At 34.2% G+C, this 18,475-nt stretch overlaps 1 protein-coding gene and 1 pseudogene across 16 annotated transcripts in view; one reads left to right on the top strand and one right to left on the bottom strand.

Moving 5' to 3' along the window:
- PPP1R9A (protein phosphatase 1 regulatory subunit 9A) overlaps positions 1–18,475 on the bottom strand; it is a 324,540-nt gene that overhangs the window by 122,610 nt on the left and 183,455 nt on the right. For all 16 annotated transcript variants that reach the window (XM_053897845.1, XM_019443360.2, XM_053897839.1 and 13 more), the window contains one exon: positions 4,101–4,205. In XM_053897845.1, coding sequence (XP_053753820.1) covers positions 4,101–4,205 — 105 coding nt within the window. The remainder of the gene's footprint in view (positions 1–4,100; positions 4,206–18,475) is intronic.
- LOC128775833 (U4 spliceosomal RNA) lies at positions 15,173–15,303 on the top strand (annotated as a pseudogene).

The raw sequence follows: 18,475 nt of genomic DNA, 5'->3' as shown, positions 1-18,475 counted from the left end.
TTCATGGACCAACAGACATAAGGCTCTTTTAAAGATCTCCAAGAAAAGCATCATTTAGTAAGTTCTGATATAAAAAGGAATTGTGAATAAGTGGATAAACCTGCCGATTCAAATGATCTGAATCTCTACTCTTTAAATTATTTTTCACATAATGCAGGATCTGATAATAAGAATAGAACTTTTTTCTAACTTTTTAACTATATTACATTTGTCAAGTTACATTCTATAGACCACCAAAAAGATTATAGGTTTTTAAATAATTTACAACATTTTCTTTTTAGGTTTTCACCAGGTAAAATTGAAATATATAATAAATATGTTCAAATAAAAAAATTTTTGAAGAAGAAACATACAATAGAAACATACTAAATAGTAAGAATCTAAAGTCAAAAGGAGAGCAGTAAATGTGTTATATGTACTATGTATTATATAGCATGAAACCACCTGGATTGACAAAGTACTCATCTTCAGAACTGCCTAGAGCATGGTACTGAACACTGGTCAGAGCTGTGAAATGTACTAACCAGGAACAAATGATCCTTTGCAACTATGGGTCCATGAATTGTTTGAAGGCAAGACAGACTAACTTGTCAAAACTGGTAATAACCGGATTTGTTACTTCTACCGGGATTTGGTAGAATCTAGGGGCTGTCAATGATTTCAGTGAGAAATCCTTACCATACGTAGACTTTGCGCTTCTTGATACCAAGATGCTTCATGCACATGCCTGTGGTGGTTTAGAATCTGGAGACCAAGTCTTGTGAGGCCCAGTGGAAGGATGAGCCTGAGTCCTCTATGCCCACCCTGTTAACGCTCATCTTTCTCCTGCTGTTCCTGTGTTGCATCATTTCTGAGTATAAACTATTTGAATCCTGTGGGTCCTTTCCTAATCAATTACATAATTACATGATATAAACACAGTACTTACAGTGAGTGCTTCGTTTTAAGCGATATCAGTTAAGTGAAGGAAATACTACTCATTTACCAGAACCACTTGTTAACCATGGCCTAATGTATGCTTTAATTCATATAAATGATGTAGGGTTGAAAAACGTACATATATCCTTGAAAGTTGCAACATTAAAATAGTTGTAATTTCTCTAGAGCATTAAAAATGTCATATTCATGGGGTCTTTGTTAGTAGTATTGGTTCATGAACTCAGGTATCGTAATTTTTACTTTACTAGAATAAAGTAGACTGAGGTCAGATGGAAAATAATTCTCTGTAAGTGTGGATGAAGTCACAGAACTTCACTGTATAATTTTGATTCACATCCAAATGGTGACACCAATTTCATAGACATTTCAAGGAAATAAGTAAAAATCTTGACCTCCAATACTTAAGAAATAATCACCATTCAAATCTCAGTTTTGTTTTTCTCATCACCTCTAGTTTCACATCTTTCTCCTACTTGGATCTTTAGACCCACGGCTCTCACACATTCCTCCCAGATCTGTGCCTACTAGTTAGGAAAAAATCAAACTAAACTGACTAATTTTGTAGATATCATTTTTTGAGAATAAACTTTAGTAACCACTAAATATGATAGCAAAGTCACCAAATAATAAGAAATATAAAACCATACATATTTTAAATTCTCAGTTTTAAAAAAGTTCATGAAAATACAGATCTTGTTTTTGGATCCTATTTTTGTATTAATACTTTATGAAGAACTACCACCTAAAATATATTCAGAGGATTCAAATATTTTTAATAAATTAAAATTGAGAAAAGACTTTTTCCTTATATTCAATTAACTAAGGTCCTGAGTTAAATAATTTGGGGGAACAAAGGGGGCCAAAGGTCCCATTTCAGTATCAAAACTTGTGCAAGGTGAATGAGGAAATAAAATGTATGCCTTTAAAATATGAAAGTAGAATGTGCTGTCACCTCAAGGTCAAAAAAATAGTATGAATGATGAGTGTTACCAGGAAGAAGAGATCACTAGGTAATATAGAGGTCAAGGAGGACTTCTTCAGGGCAAAGGAGCTGAAATATGTGTCTTAAGATAAATAGGTTCTAAACAGAAGACAGTGTTTTAAACAGAAAAAAATGGCAGACAGAAAGGTACGATAATAAAACAGTAACTCACAAGGCACATTTGAAGGAATATGACTACACCAGTCCAACGGAACCAAAGCATGAACATAGAAAGAGGTAAGTGGTAAGACTGTATGATGAAAAAATTTTAATATCTGGATAAAGAGCTTAGATTCTGTACAGAATGGAGGGCCATTGAAGGTTTCTGAAGAAGAGAGGCACATAATGGATGCAGAATTATTATTTCTACCTACAGGTGTTAGACCTTCCAGTGCCAGAGTTACACAGAATGAATCAATTCCTTTTTCCATGATAGACAGACCTTCCTAGATTTGAAAACTATTATTTTCCTCCACTAGGAGGAAGAATGAGAGGGACAGACTGAAGAAGGGAAAGACTCCAATCAGGGTAGAGTTAAGAAGTCATTTGCAATTTGGACAAGGCTTGAAGGAAAGGGATGGCTAGGATTTCATGTAACTGTAAACTTCTTTGCAACTGAAAAAATGTTCTTATAAAAAAAAGAAAAAGAAAAATAGTCTTCTAAGTTTAATGTATATCTCACTTCACTTTAAAATTCACTTCAAAGCCTAATTGGGGTAGCTTTTAAACCAAGTTCTATACTGACATAGGAAAGTGCTGTCTCAAAAACACAACAATCTGCAGAAAGACAAATCACCTGTCCTGAGGGAGCATCAGACAGTTTTTTATCTATGCTCTTTCCAATTATTTCACATCCTTTTCTCAGGACTATGGGTATTCTTGGAGCATCAACACAGCACCCATAAAAGTCACGGATGTGTTCCTTAAACATTTCCTTCAGCATTAAAGGATATTTTCCAAATGAAACAGTCTAAATTCTAAAACTTAAACCCATGTTTGTGCAACATAAAGCATGCTGCAAAAAAATCCTCATGTTACTGTCTTTACAGCAATATTAACTCACTTGGTATTTTCAAAATATTTGGCAGTTCTATTCTGCTGATAACACTAAAACATTGGAGACTTACCCATACTAAATAATGTCCCCTATATGTTCCTTCATAGGATTGATGGAAAAGTATTAAGACATAAGAAACACTGTATTTAAAAACAAATACCCTATGGGGCAGCTGGGTGGTTCAGTCGGTTAAGCATCCAACTCTTGGTTTCAGCTCAGGTCACGATCTCACAGTTCATGAGTTCTAACAGCACATGAGTGCTAACAGCACAGAGCCTCCTGGGATTCTCTTTCCCTCTCTCTCTCTGCCCCTTCCCGGCTCGCTTGCTCACTCTCTTTCTCTCTCAAAATAAATAAATAAACTTTAAAAAATACATACATACATAACTAACTTAGATGTAATTTAAAAAAATTATTAAAAATTAAAAACAAAACAAAAAATACATACATACATACATACATACATAAATGCCCTATGACCAAATAAAATGGATTTCTTACCTTGACCCTAGCTGGCTTAGGACTACTTTCTTATTTGTTTTCCAAGCTACAATTTTCAGAACCCAGGATCAAATATAAATTTCAAGGTCTAAAAGAACATACCCTCTGTACTTTAAATTGGCAAAGTTACAGTTTACCAAAGATTAGTCCTATAAAGTCTACGAAGAGATTTTTTAAATGCATTTATTAACCTTACATAATTCGGACAGTCTTTCTAAGAACCATGTACCACTGGATATAGGTATAATCAGCTCAATTTCAACTTATTGTATAACTGGTTTTATTAAAAGGATTTAGAATCTAAATTCATATTTGTTGAGGATGTAAGTAGAAATTCTATCTAGTTAGGAACACTAACATAGTTCAGTAATTGACCATGTTGATTCACACTGTATACTTCGTATCTTCATGCCTTTCTAAAATACCACAATTTTTGGTTCTAAATTACATTTGTATAAACATATTATAATAAGAAGGAAACATTAAAAACTAAAGGCAAGTTTTAAGTATTTAGATAAAATTCTCATTGAAATTATACATCTATAGGTATAATTCTAGCAGGCTAAAATTCAACATAATATTAAGTAATGAAATTATACATATCTGAAACCACATATTTACCTGACATTGCCCTTGGTGTTTCTGAGAACTGTTGCAGCAAAATTCTGTGTGACACCCACCAAGCTGATTCCATCCACTTCCACAATCTGGTCATTGACTTGTATTCTTTGGGAAGAGGGGAAAAATTACCCATAATTAACTTTTCTGATAATACATTACCATTTTCAATACATGAGTTGACAAAACACTTGATATTTAAGACACTCTTATTGATCCATAATTTGTTTTTTATACACAAGTTCCAGATCTTAGCCAAATGCTTAATGCTTTAAAAAGATTATTTTGAAAGAATAGATAGAAGCAATACTAAATGGAGAGATTCAGTTTACTCAATATTCATAATCCTATCACAAAGAATTCATAACTGCTAATGTATGGCATACTTACATCATTTTTTTTGTCCTTAATAAATTACATAAAACATAATACAGCCAGCTGAAATACACTGTGAGCCTCAAACCATCATGCCTTCCACTTTTCCTCCTCAAGGAATTGCAGGGAATCCTTCCTATTCAAGTTGTACGCTTGAAATATATAATGCTCATAACCATATATATGTGCATGTGTTCAGACACATGTATATAAATGCATGTATTTATCTTTAGGAGCAACACACAGTATTAGTGTTATTTAGTATATAATGCTTTTAAACTTATATATATACACACATATATACATGTCTGTATACACACACATATATATACACACACATATATACATATATATATACATGTCTGTGTGTATATATATATGTATATATGTGTGTGTATATATATATGTTATATATACACCATTTTTTAGGTCTCAAAATGAAGTATTTCTTTTTTATTTTCTGAAGTATTTTCAAGTATTTCAATCATGGAGAAGTGCAGAGAAAATTAGCTAATAAAAACCCATGTACCAAACACCCAACTTTATCAAATCTCAGCACTGTGCAATATTTGAGTCATTTTTTTTCTAAAGGAATGTATTACGGAAAAGCTGAAGCCCCTTTATTATTTGCCTCTAATTCTAGTCTGCTCACTGCTTCCTTAGAGGTAACCATCATACTAATTTTGATGCTTAGTCTTCCTATTGGTGTTTAGATGTAGAAATAACACATATATATGATATGCACAATATGCTTCACCCAGAGTCATGTATGAGATTTATCCATGGTTATAGAACCATTCTACTAGTTCATTTAAATTTATTTATTTATTTATTTATTTATTTATTTATTTATTTATTTGTATTTTGAGAGAGAAAGGGAGAGAGAGATGAAAGAGGGAGAGAGAGAATCCCAAGTTATGTTCCATGAGGTCAGTGTGCAAAGCCTGACACAGGGCTCAAACTCACGAAACCGTGAGATCATGATCCGAGCTGAAATCAAGAGTCAGACACTTAACCGACTGAGCCACCCAGGGGCTCCTCTACTAGTTCATTTTAACACCCGTGTAGCATTATCTTTTATGAATATACCAAAATATATTCACCCATTATTTTGCAGATGGACAGTTGTATTGTTTTCCATTTTAGCTCATACATGTCTCCTTATGCACACGTGTTGGATTTCTCTACAATATATAGCTAGAAATAGAATTCCTGAATCAAGGAACATAGGCTTTTTCAACTTAAACAGACCGACAAATTTTAGTTCAAAATGCTATGCCAATCCATATTCTCAATAGCATTGTATGAAAGGTTCTGACTTTCCACACTCTCACCAATCTCACCTTGGTGAGATTTGGAACCTTTTAAATACTGGCAATCTTGGGGCGCCTGGGTGGCTCAGTTGGTTGAGCATCTGACTTGGGCTCAGGTCATGATCTCTCAGTTCGTGAGTTCAAGCCCCGCATTGGGCTCTGTGCTGACAGCTCAGAGCCTGGACCCTGCTTTGGATTTTGTGTGTCTCTGTCTCTCTGCCCCTCCCTCGCTCTCACTCTGTCTCTCTCTCAAAAATAAATAAACATTAAAAGAAAATTTAAAAAATACTGGTGATCTTATAAGTGTAAAAAGATATCACATTGTGATTTTAATTGCATGTCCTTGATTACTAGTGTGGCTGCATGTACTTTTCAGATCTTCGAGTTATTTGCCCACTTCTGCAGACTGTTAGATCATGTTTTTTGTTTTTTGTTTTTTTACCATTTTTGTTGATGTTTTTGGGTTGAGTATCTTGTTCCTTATTGATTTATTGAAGATGTTCTTATACATCCTGTGTACTAACACTTTTTCAATGAAATACGCTGCAAATACCTTTGGCCCAATCCGTAGCTTGTCCTTTCACATTTCTCTGAAAAATGGTATTTTGAGGAAAAAAAAATTTTAAACCTATAATCACATTTGTAATTTCAGCTTTGTATTAGGTATTTCTGTGTTTTCTTTCAGGACTCCCTTTCTGCCTCAAAGTTATACAAACATTCTATATTTTCTTCTACAAGTTTTAACATTTTGCTTTTCTGCATTTAGTTATCTACCCAGCTATTTTTTTTTATTTAAGTTTATTTATTAATTTTTGAAAGACACAGAAAGAGAGAATGGGAGGGGTGGACAGAGGGAGAGAGAGGATCCTAAGCAGACTCTGTGCTGATCAGTATGGAGCTCGACACAGGGCTCTATCCCACAAACTGTGAGATCACGACCTTAGCTAAAATTGACAGTCAGACACTTAACTGATGGAGCCGCCCAGGCAGCCCTGGAAATTAATTTTTATTATAATATGTGTTAGCAATCTATTTTTATTTTTTCCAAGTGTTATAAACAATCTGCTTAACAACATTTAGTAAGAGTTCACTTTTTCTCCATTGATTGTAGTGCTACGTCTGTCAGGGTTTCAAATGTGTATCAACATGTTTTGGGTTTTCTATTAGTTTCTACTCATCTGTTTGTCTATCTCTGCATACTCCATTGCTTCATAATAAGTTTTGACATTTCATAGGACAATTCCCTCTACTTAGTTCATTGTCCTCAAATTTTTCTGAACTATTCTTGAGCTTTTTCTCTTCATAATTAATTTTGGACTTACTGGACAAGTTCTATAAAAACACTCGTTGAAGTTTGAATAAAATCATACTGATTTTTAGATTACTTCAGGGAAAACTAACATCTTTATCATATTGACTCTTCCCATAAATAAAACTTGTCTATATAATTACTCTGGGCACGTGTTGGTTGTATCATGTGTTGCTGCCATGTGTTAAGTTATTTAAAGCTTGAAAACAAGGGCAAAAAGGAGAGCAGCCTATCTTTTTTATGTGATGTAGTGCATTATTTAACAGGTCCAACCAAGGATAATTTGGGGGAATGTATTTTAATTGATCCACTGTTTAAAATTGATTAAAATCCTGGATATACTTAAGTTGTATGTTAATTTGTAGATTTTTGTCCTGAATAAACTCAGATACTTTTCTTCTGTTAAAAAGATAATCTCATAGGCCATGGTTTATTTCCCTGTAGAATATTAACTAGTTTTATGTCTTACTTAGCAATGTTACTTTATTAATGTTCTAATACTACTTTATTAAGTAATATTGCCTTGAACTATGTTCTTCTAAAATGTCCTTTGAATCACATTTACCATCTCACTGGTTCTCTCATTAATTAGTGAGTTTAGTAAAGTCTAATACATGTTCATATTATATGTACCAAAGTCATTTTTTAACTCTCTGAATATTAGCCTACAATAGCTTTGGAGGTTCCACCAAGATGCCACAGTGGATTCACAAAGCCAATTCAACTGTCATCACAGAAATGCACTTCATGGGCTGTTTAAGCCCAGGCACCTATTTGCTTGGTCTCCGCAGTGATTCCAAAGCAGCAATAATGCGCTATGTTTGTTAACATGGTTTTTTTCTAACTTAGTACTTTTGAATTTTTTCTGGTTTTGGTCATTTTGGTTCTGCATCTAGTTTGCACTAGACAGCAACAACAATAAATAATTCCCCACTGGTAGCAGTAATGAGTACCACTGTAATTTTATAATCTGACTTCTTGAGATGGCTATCAGGATTCTGGGGATCTATTATCTCTTGTGGGAGATGGTAAAGAATTTGAGTTGCTCTCCTTTAATTTGTTTTTTGACTATTTGTGGGCTTAGGCTATTTCATATAAAATTTCATGGACACTAGAAAGGAAAATAGCCTTTTGAAATCCTGACTGGTGAGTTTTTATGTTTCTTTGATTACTTAAAGCTATTTCTGAGGTTGCAGAACTGAAGTTACATATTCTCTGTGTTCCTGTAATTGAGAAAAGCCGTTATCTCTCACCGTGTGTGCGTGAAATATGTTCCTGACATAGAAGGGTATTAATAAATTAAATTATAAAGTCTTGGAATTGAAAGGAAGGATAATCTGGTTCATAGAGGATAGTAAGCACTTTCAGAAATCTTCTCTTCTAGTATCTAACAAAGAAAAAAAATCTTTAGAGATTCTTCTAGAAGCTCAGAAAAATTTTTATAGAGAGCCCAGTTCACGTAATAAAAGTGAATCTTTAGACAAATAAGACTAACTTAATAATTTTTGCTTAAAATACATACCTATGTTTTCTCCATGATTTTGTAAAGGTGTGTGTTTGTATTTTCCAAATAAAGAGACTAGTTAATCTGAACTTCCTAATATTCTGATATGGATACACCAGGCACCATGTACATTATCCCTACATAAAGTTTCACAAGCATAAAAAATTGTGTTTAAACTGAACCATAATTCTGACTTTTATATCAATAGTAATTATGTTTTAAAAGTATCAGCTTAAAACATGATTTCCAAGATTCTTAGTGATCTCCAAAACCTTAGTCATAAAGCATAGCTTTTAATATAAACAACTCTGCTTCTATCAAAATGTTATAGGGTGGCTCAGTCGGTTAAGTGTCCGACTCCTGGTTTCGGCTCAGGTCATGATCTCATGGTTCGTGAGTTCGAGCCTCTGTGCTGACAGCATGAAGCCTTCTTAGGATTCTCTCTCTCCCCCCCTCTATCTCTGCTCCTCTCTCTCAAATAAATATTCTTAAAAAAATAAAATGTTATAAAGTTACTATAGCTTTGCATCGTATTCATGAATGTGTTTATCTTTACACTTCAAGAAGATTTAAAAATAGTGCGTGTGGCTGCAGAAATTATGGCTGCTAGTCTGGTATTGTTTGTGTATGATAGGCAATTATTATCAAGTTCTTATCTACTTGCAAAGGTTGTTAACCAGAAGCTGGTTAAGTAAACTGTCAATTAAATGTAATATGGATAATTGATGCTATGCCAGCAGCAACAGTGATAGAAAAAATATAATTGTGTAGGTGAAGTAATGGGAAGAATTTCTTTTGAAAGGAAGGACAGACAGTAGGTTAGCCCGTTCTAGAATATGAGAGAGCATAATGAAGACCAAAAATTGAGTGTGTATAGCAAGCTGAAGAAGGTTTGAAGAAGTGATTTTTATTTGCTTAGGTTTCTACCATCTGAGGCCAAAAAGAAGCTACAGAATGAGCTGAATTTTTTCTGCAATGCATTCAGTTTTGAAGTTATTCATAATATAATTTAGAAGAAAAGAGTAAAATTCTTTTACTACTACGGTTACACAGAGTGAATCAATTCCGATTTTCATGATATCCCTTCATATATTTGAAAACTGCTATTGTATTCCTCCATTAGGGGTAAGGATGAGAAGAGAATGACATAGAAAAGAAAGATTAAAATCAGGAAGACAGTTAAGAAGTCATGTGCAATTTGTAAAAAGCTTGAAATGATAACAGCACAAAATTATGAATGACAGTTCTTTTTACTTCATATCCTCACCAGCATTTGATGCTGTTAGTGTTTTGGATTTGGGCCATTCTAATAGGTATGTAGTGGTATCTCATCATTGTTTTAATTTGCAATACTCATATTGGGAGAAAACATTTATATATCATATATCTGATATGGGGCTTATATCTACAGTATTATAAATAATAGTTATAACCCAATAACTGAAAGACAACCTAATTTAAAACTAAGTCAGGAAAAGACAAATATCATATGATCTCACTTATATGTAGACACTAGAATCCAAAACCAACAAACAAACCAAAAACAAAGCTCACATATACAGAAAACAGATTGGTGGTTGCCAGAAGGTAGGGGGGGTGAGAAGTGGGGGTGGATGGAATGGATGAAGGGGTCAAAAGGTACAAACCTCCAGCTACAAAATAAATAAGTCATGGGGATGTAACATATAGCATGGGGACTATAGTTAATAATACTGTATTGCATGTTTGAAAGATGTTATGTAAAGTGTACCTTAAAAGTCCTCATCACAAGGAAAAAAAAATAATTTGTGACTATGTATAGTGATGGATGTTAACTAGACTTACTGTGGTATTCATTTCACAACATATACAAATCATTATGTTATACACCTGAAATATAATGTTATACGTCAAGTATATCTTAAGAGGAAAAAAAAGTGGGCAAAGGATCTGAATAGGCATTTCTCTAAAGTAGACACCCAAATGGCCAATAAGCACATGGAAAAGATGCTCAACATCAACAGCCATTAGGGAAATGCAAATCAAAACTAAAATAAGATACCTCTTCACACCCCCACTCAGAGATGGTTATGCCAAAATACAGATAATAACAAGTGTTCATGAGGATGTGCAGAAATTGTAACCCTCATGCATTATCAGAGGCAATATAACATGGTGCATGCAGCTACTTTGGAAAATCATCCAGAAGTTCCTTAAAAGGTTAAACCTAGAGTTATCACATGACCCAGAAATTCCTCTCCTAGGTATATACCCAAGAAAAATGAAAACATGTCCACACAAAAATCTGTACATGAATGTTCAAACCAGTATTCATAATAGCCAAAAAGAAGAAACAACCCAAATATCCATCAACTGACGTCAGAATAAACAAAATGTGGTATATCCATTCAATAGACTATTATTTGGAAATATAAAGGAATTAAGTGTGATACATGATACAACATGGATGAACCTTGAAAACACCATACTGGTGAAAAAAAGCCAGTCACAAGAACTACGTATTGTAGGATTCCATTTATATGGAATGTCCAGAAAAGTCAAATATCTACAGACAGAAAGTAGATCAGTGCCTAAAGTGGGGGTAAGGGAGGGAGCTGGGAGAAAAGGAAAGTGATTGTTAATGGACATGGGGTTTCTTTCTGGAGTGGTCAAAATGTGCTACAATTAATTGAGGTAATAGTTACACACATCTTGAATATTCTGGAAATGACTGAATTCTATAATTAAATAAGTGATGACATGTGAATTACATCTCAATACAAATGTTAAACATTAATCTTAAAGAACAACTTTATCCAAAGCACTACCAGCTTCATCATGCTAATAAAATATATTTCTAAATCACTTAGTGTAGCTGTCAAGTTTCTTCAGCATTGGGTCTTAAACTAATTCTGACATTTTTATCCCACATTATCCTTCTTGACATTTAAACTTTTATCACTCTGTCCCCCATCTGCCTCTACCCCCTTTCCCATTTCACCATGCACAAGACTGGATTACTGTATGCATAAGACATAGGAAGTGTTCGTATTTAAGAATCTTTGGTTGACTATTGTGCTAGAGGGTGGGTTCATTAAAAATTAATTAATAGACTAAATATTACAGCGAATTAAAAATTCTAGTATGCAGCATGTATCTCCCTTTTTCCCATTTGATCCATGTGGTTAAGTCCATTACTCTTTTCTCCCATAGAGCAGGTCCAGGATCACTTTTTCCTTTTGTTAATCATTCTTCTCAGGACTTTAGAAAAGCATGCTCCTCTTTAGTTCTCTCGAGCTTACTCTCTCCTCCCCGTAAGTGGAAAGATGGATGCATCCACAACTATCTCTCCCTACTCTCATTCCTTCTCTTCCTTCTACAAAGCAGGGAGAACATGGGATTTGCTCAGACGTTCTTAACCCATTTTAACCATCCTTCATACTTTTTGCCCATATAGCCTCTTTCTACTCTTCCTCTAGGTCTAAGGAAGCATTGTGGTGGTAACATTATAGACTTGTCTTAGGGGGAAAAAAAAGAAACAAAAACAAAAACAATAAAGTCCTTTAGCCAACTCTAGACTCACCTACCTTAAACACTCTGCCAGATTAATTTACTCATGATGAGGTTGTGAGTCATGACTTTGTGTTATTTATTTCATATTTTCCTTTATGTAGTGTACACATAAAACTGAACTAGAGCTCCCACCTGAGGGAGTTAGGAGAATTGAAATTCAGCCTTTATGCTAGCTGTCAAGCCATGCATCCATAAGGTGGCATACTTCTGTGAGAGGTGCATTTTTCACGTTTGCACAAAAGTACAGTATGAGGTAGTAGTAGTCCTACCATACTGGACAGGATAGTCTAGAGCACCAGTTCCTAGGCTGCCTGACTGCAACAGAATAAAATGGAGGAACATGGAAAATGACAGATTCCTGGAGTTGCACCTCCTCTAAAATTCTTGTTCATAAGACGTGGAGTAAAGCACAGGATAGACATTTGAGCTGTTTCCTGATTCTGTCTATTAGGACTAAAATTGTCATTCACACACAAGTTTTTACATAAATATATGCTTTCATTTCTCTTGGAAAATACCAAAGAGTTTAACTGCTGAATTGAAAGGTTAAGTATCTGTTTAACATTAAAAGAACTGCCAAACTATTGTCCTAAGTGGCAGTAAAATTTTACATTCCCACCAGTCACGTACAAGTATTCCATTACTCAACATCCTTGCCAACATTTTATATTGTCAGTGTTCTTTAGCCATTCTAGCAGGTGTGCAGTGGTATCTCAATGCAGTTTTAATCTGCATTCACCAGTGACTAATGATGTTGAACATATTTTCATGTGCTGCTGGCCATTCATATATCCTCCTCTGTGAAACAGCTATCAAAAAATCTTTCGTCCATATTTTTTAAATTGGGTTGTTGTTACTGAGTTGTAAATGCACTTCACATTCTGGATACAAGCCCTTGTATATATGTTTTGCAAATATATTGTCCTTGTCTATACTTTCTCTTTTCATTTCAAAACTGTGCCTCTCAAAGTATAAAAGTTGTGATTTTAATGAAATTCAACGTGTCAGTTTTTTTCTTTGATGGTCCATGTTTTGTGACCTGTTAAATGTGACAATACAAAGATTTTCACCTATGCATTCTTTTTATAGGTTTCATTGTTTAAACTCTTAGGTCTAGACCTATGATTAATTTTGGCTAATTAATTAATCCAACGTAATTAATTATGGTATGGTAACATTTGTGGCTCAGCTTTTTTCCCCATATGGATATCTAATTCTTGTACTGCTATTTGTAGAAAAATATTATATATTTTAGCACTGAGTTATCATGGTACTTATACTGAAAGTCAACTGACTCTATGTCTCAATCCTTTTTTTATTGTTTTCTAAATGTTTATTTATTTTGAGAGTGAGAGAGCTAGCAGGGAAGGGGCAGAGATAGAGGGAGAGACAGAGAGAGAATCCCAAGCAGGCTCTGCCTCTCCCAAGCAGGTCAGCACAAAGCCCGATGTGGGGCTCAAACACATGAACCATGAGGTCACGATCTGAGCTGGTATCAGACTCAGATGCTCAATGAACTGAGCTACCCAGGTGCCCTTATATGTCTCCATCTATTCCTTACTTTCTATTCTATTCCATATATTGCTATGTTTATATATTTATTAGATATTAAATATTTCTATTTTATACCAATATTACTTAGTCTTGGATACTGAGGCTCTATAATCAATCTTGTCAAATTGGGTAAGGTCAGTCTCTAACTTTATTCTTTTTCAGAACTTTTATTCTAGGTACCTTGCCTTTCCTATGCATTTTGGAAACAGCTAATCAATTTCTTTAAAAAAAATCCTGCTGGGATTTTAATTGAGATTTATTTGAATCTACAGATGAATATGAGGCCATGTGACATCTTAACAATATTGAGAATACTGTTATAAAAATTGTCACATCTCTATTTGTTTACCTAATCTTAGTAACATATTACCAACAACTAGTATGAACTCAGCTATATTTTCATTTTTAAACAACACCCTCACAAAAATAATAACTGTAAGGCAAGCCATACCCTGAGAAGACTGTACACATTCCTCCCTTTGTATCTTTTACACATTTGCCCATATATCCCTTCTCTGCCCTCTCGAAAGCCTTCTTCTAAAGGCCCAGTTCAAATATTAACTTCTCCTTCGGCATTAACCTGTTTACTCGAGCCTAGCGGTCTTTTTCTATCCTTTGAACCTCTCCTACACCTTACGTTTTACGCCTTCACCTAATGTTACATGTTTTCAGATAATTGTTTAATATTTCTTGAGGTATAAGGTCTCCCTGAGCAGATAAATTGCAAACTTCTTGCGTCTTACATCTGAGCCTGGAGCAGTAATTATGTACTGCTAATCCTATTAAGCCAGTTTTGGAGAATAAAGGAAAAGAAAGAACTCCTGTTACATGCAGTTTTATTCTCTGGATGGGACAAAGTTAAATGTCCATTTTTAAGATAACATTTTTTATACACTGCTGTTGATAAGACCCAAAAGATGCAAATGTTCCACTTACTGGCTCCCTTCCCATTATTCTGTTTATGCCATTCCCTTTTCTGTGGCAACATCTTCTCTTGGCCATTTGTTATTTAAATATTTTTCTAGAAAACATCCTTCCTGATTAAATGTTACTTAATCTAAGTATCATTTTTTTTAACTTTCTACCTTTGTGCATGTGTATACATAATTTGTGTAACATGACTTAACGTTTCCTTGTGTTATTTTATAAAAGTTAACTTGTGTAGGGATGTGTTGAGGGTGGGGACTTTGTTTTATAAGTTGATTCTAAACTACTTTAATGGCTAAAACTATGACTTTATTTCTTCTTAACCTTTGCATAAAATAAAGCATAATGCTATGGAAACAATTGCTCAATACATGCTTTGATGACAACAGTTCCTCAATGTTTCCGAGTGACCAACGACTACAGTTGTACAAGTACAGCAGTTCTCCAAGAACCTTTCATGGCAGTTCAAGTGCCTGATTTACTAGTATCTATGGAAGATAAAGGCAAGAAGAAAATTCTTTTTCTTTCCAATATTTAAAGTAGCTTTGCGCAGTGGCAGTATCATAGTCAATGAGGTTTATCCGAGGTGTGATTATTGCTAATTCAAATATTTAAAGTATACTTCGTATTTTGAAAAACCAAATTAAAGTTGAATTATAGAATCTGAAAGATGAACACAGTTGGCCTTCCAGAAAAAATAAAGTAAAGCTAAAAAGCTCAAATTCTCAAAAGGAAAATCATTGTTATATTTTTATAAAATGAAAAGATGATAACATGACTTTAATTAGGCAAGAGCATTTGATAAGAAGGATATTTTAAGAAAAGACACAAGTTTAAGGATGACTGAAAGGAGTAATAAATAAAGGACTGCAAAATTTTAAAACGGGTTTTCTTTTTAAGCTAGTATGTACAGGACTGGCATCTACTGGTGAGGGGAAATAAAAGGAAAAGCAAATATAGGTTTTTACATCGTCAATAGACAGAGTAATCACAGGTGAAAGAAAATCAGGGTGATGATTATCTTAATGGACAAGAATAAAAGAAGTACAAGCAAGGTCAAAGAAATTTCTGAAAGTACACGTGCTTGTACAGAATAATTTAGATAAAATGCAATGAAACAAATACAATTAAAGGGACATTTCTAAGTAGTCTAATCAGAAGGAAGATAGCACAAGTGCTAGAAAAATATAAGTAGAGAAAATAATATGCTTGCTTCATTGATTTGATTGATTCATTCAGTCAGTAATTTAGTAAGAGTGAGTCAATCTTGACTGTATTCCAAGAACAATGAGAGTTATTGGGATACAAATCTGATTGAAGTATGGGGCTTGTGTGAGAATATCACACACACACACACACACACACACACACACACACGTATGCCAGTACAGGGGTATGTGTGTATGCTGCAGAGACTGGAGACCTGGAGTGTGCTAAGCTACACAAAAATTACAGTAAGTGTGCTAAGAAAGGTATAAAAAATAGATTGATATTAAGAGGAGAGGGCTATTGACTTTGTGAGGTGAAGGTCAAGTGGAACCAGAGCAAAGAAAAAAGCTGAGAATAGATGGATTCACAATGAAGGCATGGTGTTCTTGCAAATAAGCCAAGAAAGTCACCAGCCATATACAATGCTATCAAAATAAACAAACAGAGATGTGACCCCCCACAAAAACTAGAGACTACTGGAAATTACCTTTAGGAAAAGTAACAGAACAAACATTAAAAACTGAAGTTATAAGGAAATTTGACCAAAAAAGACTGAACACTAGAAGTGGAATCAATCCATTCATGCACAGGTTTGAGTGTTTATCAAAAGTCTAGTACCAGTATGTTGCATGTGGTCCCTGCTCTCAATGATTTAACAATGAATCTATGGATACACACTCAATACACATGATATGATGACAAACAAACATAAATGGATGTACTACAGACCATTATATTCACGTGTACAGAGGCCGAGAGTTCAGCTGGTCTCAACCAGTGACGTTTAAATGGTTTCAGTGATGAACAGGACACTAAGTTTAACCCTGAAGTAAAAGACAATGAATGTTGAGAAAAACAGGACTTGGGGAAGGGTGAAGAGTATAAAAGGAAGTATGGAAGTAAGAAAAGAATCTGGGTCTCAGAGTTGCTGAGACCAAAATTTCAATCCTAAAGTTTTCACTTACTGATAATCTAAAAGTCCCCAATGCTGTTTCCCCCTCTGTATGTTGTTTTAGGAATATTTTTTAAATTTGTGAGATGTAAAGAAATAGAAAAAGGAACTACTGGAAGATAGAAAAAGAAAAGAGCTAGAAAGCAGATGGCAGGCTGGGAGTGAAAGTTTCTACAAAGTAGTCCTGGAAAGAGAGAAAGAAACCTGAGGTGAAGTAAATCCAGACCCACCCACCCTTCCTGCAAGTACTGTGGAAGTGAAGAATGAATGAAGGAGACTAAAGACTCAAGTTACAGCTCTCAGGCCCACATGGCAAACAATCCCCAATCTACTAAACTGGAAAAGCAATGAATTCTTGGGAAAAAAAGGTGATAGACTGGGGGATGGGAAATTAAATGCATATCACCATTTAAATGCATATCACCACCAACAGGATAAAACAAATTCACAAGCATTTTCCTAATGCTGGACGGATGGGGGTTGGAAAAAAGTATCCTATTTAAAAGTATATAGCATGCAAAATGTTAAATGTAAATGAATGGTACTGTACCTATTACAGCAAAACTTTATTTTTTATAGCAAAACTTTAAAATGTGTAACAGTCTCTTTATAATGCATTTTGATTGCTTTATTTTAGCAAAAGTTTATTTAGATGCTTTCATTCATTTACCTCAGCACACAGTTTTCTTAACCCATTTTCTATGAAACCTTAGGTTTCTTCAACTATGAATTCCTGAAAGAATTAATCCTTAGTTTAGATGAAGAAGGTTCACTATTACTACCATACTGATTGTAATGATTAGCAAAAATATGTGTGAAAGGGTTAGCAGAGTAATTGATGTATTATATGGCCTTAATACATTGTAGTTTCAGTAATTACTATTTTGACTAAGATGTGCAAGAAGGTTGGGGAAGGACACTGGTGCAGACAATAATGTAATCTTCCTGATTGAAGTAGAGAATTGAATATGCACTTAAATAACATTGGTATTCAATGTTAACAAGACCTTGGCCCCTGATTGGCAAAAAATAGAGAGCAACTATACATTATTGTTCACAAAGGCTACAAAAAGTGATAATTGTAGAAAGAATAATCTTGGAACAAGGTGAGGATAAACTGGGAAAGATCAGCTAAATGAAGCCCCAGAAAATATGGCATAATAAGAGAAAGACCTGACACAGAGATATGGCACAAAGAATGAACACAAAAGAAGAATTTGAGGAACGATCCAAGGCAGGGAAATAAAAAATACAATAAGATATTATATAGGTAAAATAAATAAAACAATAAAGGATGACTAGAAAGGTTTACATCTAAAGTAATGAAAAATAGGGTCAGCACAGAAAAAATGGATTGTTCTTATCAAGGGAAAGGAAGAAAAAAAAGGAAAAGAGGAATTCAATTTATGTTAAGTTTGAGATGAAAACAAGATACAAGTGATATAATAAATAGGTTCTATATCCACCAAGATTGGGATATGAATTTGAAAGTAATTTCTATAGTCATGGAAAAAAATCAGTTCACCAACTGAATACAAAAATGAGTTCAAGAAGCTAATTTGGGAGAATTATAATATGGGGTGAAAAATATAAGGAAAAAGATCTATACAGCTGTCTGTCTGTCTCTCTCTCTTACACACACACACACACACACACACACACACACCCCAACAAAAAACAAAA

This window comes from Panthera pardus, unplaced genomic scaffold, assembly GCF_024362965.1.
Source record: "Panthera pardus isolate Hobbes unplaced genomic scaffold, ASM2436296v1 HiC_scaffold_8, whole genome shotgun sequence".
In the NCBI taxonomy this organism is placed as follows: Eukaryota; Metazoa; Chordata; class Mammalia; order Carnivora; family Felidae; genus Panthera; species Panthera pardus.
This window is presented reverse-complemented; position numbering and strand designations above follow the sequence as displayed.